The 9860-nt window shown below is 43.6% G+C and overlaps 1 protein-coding gene across 1 annotated transcript; it reads left to right on the top strand.

The window, feature by feature from the left end:
- Positions 1-7: 7 nt before the first annotated feature.
- On the top strand, positions 8-7433 carry RASSF8 (Ras association domain family member 8; the record flags this gene model as incomplete). The annotated part of the gene is made up of 3 exons (XM_010169224.2): positions 8-799; positions 5029-5173; positions 6406-7433. Coding segments are annotated over 3 exons (1059 nt in total), but the record flags the coding sequence as incomplete, so codon positions are not given.
- Positions 7434-9860: the final 2427 nt, after the last annotated feature.

A 9860-nucleotide genomic window follows, 5' to 3' on the forward strand; every position in this document is an offset into this window, starting at 1 on the left:
GTGGGGACAATACGCCAGCGACGTGCAGCTCATCCTGCGCCGCACCGGGCCCTCTCTGAGCGAGAGGCCAACGTCGGACAGCGTGGCCCGCGTCCCTGAGAGGACTCTGTACCGGCAGAGCTTGCCGCCCCTGGCCAAGCTGAGGCCGCCCGGAGACAAATCCATCCGGAGGAGGGAGCCGAAAAGGAAATCCCTGACCTTCACTGGGGGGGCCAAAGGGTTGATGGACATCTTTGGGAAAAGCAAGGAGTCAGAGTTCAAGCAGAAGGTGCTCAACAACTGTAAAACCACAGCCGATGAGCTGAAGAAACTGATCCACCTGCAGACGGAGAAGCTCCAGTGCATCGAGAAACAGCTGGAGTCCAACGAAGCCGAGATCCGCTACTGGGAACAAAAGTATAATTCCAGCCTGGAAGAAGAAATCCTTAAGCTAGAGCAGAAGATCAAAAGGAACGAAGTGGAGATTGAGGAGGAAGAGTTCTGGGAAAACGAGCTGCAGATTGAACAGGAGAACGAGAAGCAGCTGAAGGAGCAGCTGCAGGAGATGAGGCAGAGGATCCTGGAGTGCGAGAGCAAGCTGAAGGACTACATGTCTCAGATCCACAACATGGAAAGCGGCCTTGAGGCAGAGAAGTTGCAGCGGGAAGTCCAAGAGTCCCAAGTGAATGAAGAAGAGGTCAAGGAAAAGATCGAGAAGGTGAAGGGAGAAATTGATATTCAAGGCCAGCAGAGTCTGAGGTTGGAAAATGGCATTAAGGCTGTCGAAAGGTCTTTGGGCCAAGCTACCAAACGGTTACAGGTAAGGATGTCCTTTTTATTCATGGCAAACAACAGTCAAACACCCGACTGTAACAAATTTCTCTTACACAGATTTGAAGCCTGTAAAGAAAACAAAAGAAAGTTTCCACAGTGAATTTGGGTAAAAGGAAGGTTTTGCTGTCATTTTCAAATTGCATTTCAGACTTTTTTGAAGAGCAGACAATTTTCATTTCATCTGTGTATATTTTACTTATTCAAACCATTTGAAAAGGAAAGGAAAAACAGTAGTTAGTTCTTTGTCTTGAGATAAACCAGCGGATGTTTTGGTGGATGTGTTACTGGCCATTCAGAAGGCCTGGGTGGCCTTCAGGGTTAGTGCTGAGTGCCACACCACCTTTTAGTTATTTATTTATGTGCTGGCTCAGTTTCCTTCCCATCAGTTACAGCTTTGGTTTGCTACCATTCCCTGACTGCCTGGTGACATCTGAGAAGTCACTTGAAGCATATCTTCACCATGCAGCGGTCCACAGTAGAGAAACACCAGAGCTAATATCAGCCAAGCTAGCTGAGGGCAGCGTGGCTGCACCCAGGGTGATCTGGCCACTTGCCCTGCTGAGAGGCAGTGCTCACTGGCTCCTGTGAAATGCTCTTTTACACCTCAGACAAATAGTATCACCTGCATGAACAACAGCACAGTTAGGGCTAGTGAGGGATGGTGCTGCTGGGTGCTAAATGGGACACCTTTAAAAATATCAGTCTTCAAACTCCTGTTGATGTGGCATTAGATATCTTTGAGGTTTTACATCCTAGATCTTGGCAGCTCAGTGCTTCATATTGTTAAATTTCAGGGAAATTTGCACCATCGTAGGCTTTTCTGAGGCTAAACTTGTGATTCTTGCTGGGTTTGTCTGCCACCAAAATAGATTAATTAGAACAGTCCAAAAGCAGCGCCTGGATAGATGGATGTAGAGCTACAATAACTGCTAGCTTCCAGAGCTTTTGTTTTAAAGACTGGCATTTCCCTTTTCCTGTCTGACTTGCTGGTGTTCAGGATTTTATTTTCTTTGTACCTTGGCTTTTGGCATGTGTGTCAAAAGAGAATCCAGTCTTTAGTTCCTTGCTAAAGTTGATGACATCACTTGGAACTTGATAAAAGTATGAAAGAATAAATATAAAGGGAACTACAGCTGCTATCAGGATGAGGTGAAGGAGAGATTGTGGCTCCTGGGATTTTCACGTGCCATGTACGACAGGACTGAGGCACCACATGCCAGTCTGAGTTGTGATTCTCCCTGTGTTCCTGGGATTCACAGTCACTATGTTCCACTGTGCTGCAGTTGCAGGAAGGTGATTCTGCTGTGAATCTGATGCCTTTTGCACCCTTACTCCTGAGCACCTAGAACACTGTCAGTATAAGCTGTAATTACTAAATGAGGAGGGAAAAATGTAAACTTTCCAGCCACAGCAGAATGGATGAAAACTATATAAGCAGTTTTGGCCATATTTATCTCGCCCAAGTTTCCACTGTGCTGAAGGATTTGTGCTCACAGGAAGCATCAAGTCCTCTCTCTATATTTTACCTGTCCTCAGTGACACTCAGTGAGGCTATGATTGAGTTCAAAATCTTTCTTGCTTTTTTTTTTTTCATAGGCTAGGCTTTCACTTTCTCAGGAAAATTCCCATTAAATACTGATCTCCGAAGCTTGTTATAAACCTAAAGGTGCACTAATCTGGAAGTCCCAAGAGAAGAGTAGCTCAGCTCTGTATTGCACAGTTTTGAGGGGAGGAAATAGAGAAATATTTTCTTTCATGCTGGAAGTTAAATATTAATATTCATAGAACTGCTCTTTTGAAACTAGAAGAGTTGAGCCATGGGAGTTTTAATAGACCTTTCAGTAAGGAAGGAAAAAAAAAAATTAGATTAGATTCACTAGATCTCAAGTGCTAAAAACAGGAAGGAGGCATTTTTAGTAGTTTGTCCTACCTCTTCTCTTTCATTCCTCTTGCCACCTCAATAACATTATTTTTCAACAATATGTGGCCATGTTCAATTAAGGATCAGATGCAGCATTCTGCTCTCCTTGGTTCTAGAGAAAGATTTTTTTTTTTTTTTTAAATGCAAAAAAAATAAACACCCCCAAAAAACCAAACCAAACAAAAAACCACCTCATCCTTCTTGAGGTAAAAGATCTCACTAAAGTTTCACAATTACATGCTATATTTAAGAGCTTAAACCAGTAGGATTTGGGAAGATACTTAAATGTTTACCTTATTTCCTGTGAAAGTTGAGAAATGTCAACAACGAGTTACTTATGATGTTAGTTCTGCCAACCTGTATTTCAGTGATTAATTTAAAAAAAAAAAAAAAAAAAAAAAAAAAAACCAAAACCCCACATTCCCTTCAGTGGCAAATTGGTTACAATCTCCTAAAACATGGAGCTGTAGAATTAACATTGTAGTGAGTAAAGACAGCTGAGAATTTCCTGCATCCTGAGTACCCAGTGGTAGAGCCTAATAGGTCTAAATAAATTGAAGGGCTTCTCTGTAGAATTGTCTTAAAATTTGGAGGTGTCCTGGTTTCCATTTCTCAGTCCAGTTTTCCCAGAGCTCATAGCCAATGAATGGAAGCACAAGCCTAGCACGGGAAGCTGAGACCAACCACGTGATATGTGTTGGCTAAAGAGGTCACATGGACACATTAGTGATAAAGCACTTGGTGTTTGGAAGGTCCTACTCTAGACATCAGATCAGCTGTGTTGATTTCCTCACTGACTGTTGAATTGGGCCTCAACTGTGACCCTACTGCAAGTTTAAAGTGAGTAAGGGCTGTGCTGCTGGGGACTGTTCATAAAAGATCCGCAAACTGTTCTCCCTCAATCCTTGTGTGAGTTCATGTACAATTTTGCTATTTTGCTTACACAAGACACAACCTCCATCTCTTGCCAAAATGAGGACGTAGCGATATCTGCTGCGTGGAACTGCCTGCAGACGTGCTGCCTGGCATCTGGACACCCAGCCCCTCTGAGGCCACATAGGTGAAGCCCATCCTGGCTGTGGAAGAGTTCAGGAAGGACAGGGAACTGCTTGAGAGAGTCCAGCACAGAGCCACAAGATGATTAAGGGAGTGGAGCATCTCCCTTATGAGGAAAGGCTGAGGGAGCTGGGTCTCTTTAGCTTGGAGAAGAGGAGACTGAGGGGAGACCTCATTAATGTTTATAAATATGTTAAGGGTGAATGTCACAAGGCTGGAGCCAGGCTCTTCTCAGTGATGCCCAATGGTAGGACAAGGGGCAATGGGTGTGAGCTGGAACACAGGAGGTTCTGCTTAAACTTCAGAAGAAACTTCTTTCCAGTGAGGGTGACAGAGCCCTGGGACAGGCTGCCCAGGGAGGTTGTGGAGTCTCCTTCTCTGGAGACATTCAAAACCCGCCTGGATGCCTTCCTGTGTGATCTCATTTAGGTTCCTGCTCTGGCAGGGGGATTGGACTAGGTGATCTTTCGAGGTCCCTTCCAATCCCTGACATTCTGTGATTCTGTGAAGAGCACCCCATGCAGCTGTCTCCTAATGAAGCTGCATCTGTGTAGGAGGAAAAAGAGTAGTTGTAGTCCAAGACTGTCATAAGCTATGGGAGCTGGAGGTATTGTATGTGTATGCTAGAATTACAGAGCATTGAGGAAGACCTTAAATGGTCATCTGTGCTTGTGAAGAGGGGGTGAACCAGCCAGGATTTGTCCTCCTTGTACAAAAGACAGTACGCTTGCAGAGCGAGAGAGTTCTGTCCATAAAAATTTACACTTAAAATAGAAAAAGCAAAGAACAAGAAGAGAAGAGAAGAGAATTATTCTCCTTTTAGGAACAGAAGAACTTAAATGAGCCATCCAAGTCACGCTGAACACTTCTGGCAGAGCTGAGGTTTGGTGCCAGAGTCATGCCCAGCTGATGTATTTTTCCAGAGTGCTCACTGTTACCTTTATTTGTTCACATCTGTTGTGCCAAAATTTTTCTCAGATAATATGAGAAACATCTGCCAGTCATCCAAGAAGTAATATGAACATGCCAGTAGTAACCTCTAATAAATAATAGTGAGCGTTGATTCACTTTCTAAATTACAAGAGTAAAATACCTTTCAACTCTTCCATTTACATTTGAATTTAAAATTTGGAGGCTTTCTCATCAAAAGAAGCGTTAGTTGCCCAATTGCAAATAGAGTCTTGAAATGCTGCTTTGTGCGTGCTGCTGCTCAGCTGATGTTTTCCCTCTCCTGGCAGGACAGGGAACAAGAACTGGAGCAACTGACAAAGGAGCTGCGACAGGTCAATCTCCAACAGTTCATCCAGCAAACAGGAACAAAGGTCACGGTGCTGCCAGCAGACCCCATTGAGATGGAGGCCCCGCACGTGGAGCTTGAGAGAGGTGCAGTGCTCAGAATGCGTTGGTGGGCGGGAGAAGGGGATGGCAATGTGTTTAGCCACTGCGTTACTGACAGCACTGGTACGTCAAGGGAATGCTCTGTTAGCAAAGTGAGCAAAGTATTAAGAAAGCACAGTGTCAAATATTTCTTATAATTCCAAGGGTTTAGCAAGCTATCAATGAAGTGCGGTATATAGATAACTTCTCTCTCACTGTGCCTGGGCGTGCGTTTGTCCTGTCAGTAACCCATTAGGCCAGCAGCTTTCAAGTGTGGCCACCATGGCTGCAGACACATAAGCTGGCACGCAGCGTAATTCCATGTCTGACATTGCTGTTCATCTGGGTTCTTCCTCTTTGGGAGGGCTGTGTTGTCACAGAGGAGAAAAAGGAATGTGTCTGGATCTCGAGAAATCCCAGACAGCAGCCGCACGGGAATAGGAGCTAATCCAGCTGGGCTGCCAGCCATCCAGAAGTCCTGCCCAGATGGCTGTCACGGCATGTGCAAATTGGCTTTGCCCCAGTGAGATCAGTGCATTCTGCACGTGCCCACAGCTGAATTCAGGATTTCCTAGACAGAAAGATGGGAGCACTTTGCGTGTCACAAGTGTGGCACAAACAGAAAGCCCTTTGCTGTAGCTCAGCCTCTGCTGTGGTGTGCTTTACCAGTACCCTGTGTGCAAGGGGGCCTGTTTCTCTCAGCATTCTCCTGAGCTGGTTCTGTCCCTCCTCTCAGAAAATTTTCTAACCAAAAGGCATTGGGAAGGTAGGGCCGTGGGGAGAGAAGAAGAGACAACTAGGCCTTAAATGTCAGCACTTGTTTGAAGTTTAAGTGGGCAGGAAGCTGAAGCTTTGAGTTATGTAGGGGTCCCAGCTCTTTCTGCGCATTACTGTAGAAATCACGGAATCACAGAGTGGTGGGGGTTGGAAGGGACCTCAGGAGATCATCTAGTCCAACCCCCCTGCCAGAGCAGGTTCCCTTCAACAGTATTGCATGTATCTGTGTGTATGTTCCTTGTGGGAGAATAATTCTATTGAGTAGGTGTCTCACCTATTCACACCTAGTAGGTGAACACCTCAGGTCTCCTCACTCCTAGTCAGGCATTTGAACTTCTGGTTGTACATTGTGTTAGTTTTTCTGTACGTCACTAAGGGCACCAGTAAGCAGGGAGGAGAGAGGCATGCTACGGGAGTCACCTTTGATGATGACTTTTCTAACTGCCCTTTTTCCTGTGCAGAGCCAACATTTCAGTCGGGGTCACTGAAGCGCCCTGGCTCATCGAGGCAACTCCCCAGTAACCTTCGGATTCTACAGAATCCCCTGTCGTCTGGTTTTAACCCGGAGGGCATTTATGTATGACAGTACATACCTCTTCTGGAGAGGACCTAGCAAGGTACCCTGGACAAGATACACTTTTGGTTTATTCTGCCAATGATGAATGGAAGAAGGTTGGTTTGTTTTTCCTTTTTTAAGCCACCATGTATTTTTTTTTCCTTCTTCCTCCAACACACCACTCAGAGCCATACCCTGTGCACTGATGCTAAAGAGACAGAGGAACTGTCTCGATTTGTAATTGGAAAGGATGAACTTGCTGTCAACACAGCTAGAGTGCAAAAACCTTCCTTTGTTTTTGCCACTTCAGAAGTGTTTGGGAAAGTATTGTTCCATGTATAGGCATAAATAAAAGACTGAGGGTGAAGGAAACCATGTATGCAACTTACCTGAGGTTTAATTTATTCCCTTTAATCAATGGACGTGTGAATGTTGACCTTTTATATTTTTATTTTTAACTTGTGAATTACCATGTATGGCTGTATGTCAGTCTGACAAAGTGGCTTTAATTTGCGTGTACAACCATCCACCATCTGATCAAGTGCGACAACTTGCAACGCAGAGTTCTGTGGAGTGATGAACCTTTAAAATGGTTTCTCACCACTGACTTTGTTAATTTCTGTTGTGGGTCATAATATGTCATGTTCCATCCATTGCTACCTTTTAAGGCTTGAGAAGTGAGCTTGTGGGATTTACTTGCTGTTGAATCTGCCTTGAATGAAGCACCTAGTGTTCAAAAGATTTATGGAATTTAAACCTTGGCTTGGTAAAAATATTTCCAGCATATGATTGAGGATGCACTAGTTAGATGATATTTTATTATATAGAATGTATATTTGAAATATTTTGCCACATTGTATATGCCTTTTGAGAAAAGAACAATGTCAGAAGTTGTCTTCGTATATCTTACCAAAAGAGAGTAGCAGGCTTTCACTGTGTGTGATTTTATACTTTATTTTTTCCAGTAGCCATTACAGTGTTCTTGTTTTGCAGTAAATCATGCTGTTAGAGGAGAAATAAAACACAAAACAAGTGAGTATCCTCTCCCAGCCTTCCAAAATTCACTCAAGTTTTGTGGAGGGAAGAAACCTGGCAGAGAGTCCCATGAAGTCAATAGCAGAGCTTCTACTGACTTGAGTGGGGCCAGAATTTCATTCCAGGTCCCCAGTGTTACATGGTAGACCTTTAGCCGCTTTGAAAGACTTATTGCTGCTCAGTGGCTGAAAGAGCATAAAGCTTACAGGAAATTCACACATTTGGTAGTGATTTTTTACAAAAAATGTGAATAGAGAACATTATCATATCTTCATTATACTCAAATACAATCAGAGCTAAGCAAGGATTAGACAGAATGGCTTCCATGCAGAAAGTAAGACACTACCAAGCAGTGTGTTGGTTACAGGCCTTAGAATTGGGTCGCTAAAGTGGACACCAAGTTTGTAGAGAAGGTGACTGGCATCAGTGGGACACTGTGTACGTTAGGAGGCTGGCCTCGGGGGTGAGGTGGGGAAGGGATGGGCCTTACCTAGTTGCATTTGGATTTCCTGTTCTAACAGCAGCTCAGGCCATCATCCCTGCCATTGCGGTCCCTTTGACGTGGGAGGGTGTCACCGTGTCACCGTGCTTTCACTGCAGTACTGTGTACCTGGGCTTCAGCCAGTGGCAGAGTGACAGAGATCCTGACCTCTTTGGTAGGGTCAAGACTTCACCACAGGTAGGAAACTCCAAGCTTTTTTTGCCATAGAAAATACTTAAGAATTCTCAACTCCTAGGCATCCTCTTGTGTTGATTTACTGATGTGCAGATAAATGTTAATTTAAGTTTCCTTTTTTTCCTAAAAGGAGCCTCCTGACAAATGGAAGTTTTATAAGATATAGTAGACGATGAAGGACTCTTGAGTGTTTAATGCAATCTTTTTCCCTTTCCACTTATTAATAGCATCATGTATTCTAAAAATGCTGCTGTACTTAGACTAACAGCAACAGATAAGGCTGTGAATATATAAAAGACCTTTCCAAATGGATTCTGAATTTTTACTGTGTAACTTATCAGGTTGTTTTGTTTTGGGTTTTTTTTTTCCTTGTGAGCAAACTGGAAAATGAGATGTTCCCACCTGAGGAATCTTTGCAGTGCTCATAGATTTTACTGTTAGTTTATCACAATTCTATGCTCATGTTTACTGTGCCCATAACTTTGTATTAAAAAAACCAAGTGTGTATATATATATTGAGGGGAAAAAAAAAAAGTAAAATATACATAGTTTGGGGACAATATCTGTCCAAGGTACTTGAGCATATATGCCTTACATTCTGGGTTCAATTTACAGAAATAAAATGGCCCTCTGCAGTGGATATCTTGCATCTTCAGCACCTCTTGATGTTAGAGAACTGAGGCACTCGGCACCTTGCAAAGTCTGGCCCAAATTATGCTGCATGGGGGTGGGGGAAACACAAGGAAAAACCTGTTGCAATTTCAGACTTGTACTGAGATGAAGATATTGTTAAGGCAGATCAGCATGCTTACCCAGCTAATGTTTGTCATCCTTTGTGACTGGTTCATCTCCCACAGATGTCAGTTAGAGTGGAATTGGGCTCTTGCATCATAAAAACTGCTCTCTTTCTCTGCCAGGTTATTCTTTAAGATGGAGAGAGGAGGAAAAGGATTAAAATTATTAAAAAGAAGGGGAAGAGCAGCCTTGGAGGGCTTGAGTTATGGCTTTGTAATAGAATCAAGGAAGGAATTTGCCATTTAAGTTAAAAAATAGCATCTGCTGATTGCAGCAGCTGTTTGACAGAAGGGCCAGCCTGGAGCTGGCTCAGGAGTGGCCACTGCATCATCATGGAGGGGGCCCTCCTTGCCAGGGCATCAGAGAATGTCACGGTGATCTGTGAAACATTTACAGCTTCAGCCGCTGTCCTTGCAAGGGGGAGGATTTGGTATCGAAGCCTGTGGTTTGAGAGACACTGACACATTCCCCTGCCCCCACCATGCTCCTCTTGCTTACTGAATTTCACCCAGGCTAAAGTTCTGTAGCGTTTTCACCCGCTCTGTAAATAAACCAAAAAGAAATGGCATGCCCTTGCATTAAATGTGAATTGGACAATGTATTACAGTTATAAAAATTCCTCACATTATGGCATTAAGAATTGCACTTCTGATCAACTGCAGAACCTCACTCTTTCTTTACAAATGTAGGAAAATTAATTTTCAGAAGTGTTTCAAACCTATTTCTGGGGCATTAGCAGAAAGGAAGCTACACATACTGATTTTAACAAGTGCCATATTATTTACTGGCCAGCATGATAAAAATGGGGGTTTTTGCTTGCATTAAATAGTTGAATACACAAGCACTATTTTCAG

The sequence above is a fragment of the Antrostomus carolinensis genome, unplaced genomic scaffold, assembly GCF_000700745.2.
Source record: "Antrostomus carolinensis isolate BGI_N321 unplaced genomic scaffold, ASM70074v2 Scaffold50655, whole genome shotgun sequence".
NCBI lineage: Eukaryota > Metazoa > Chordata > Aves > Caprimulgiformes > Caprimulgidae > Antrostomus > Antrostomus carolinensis.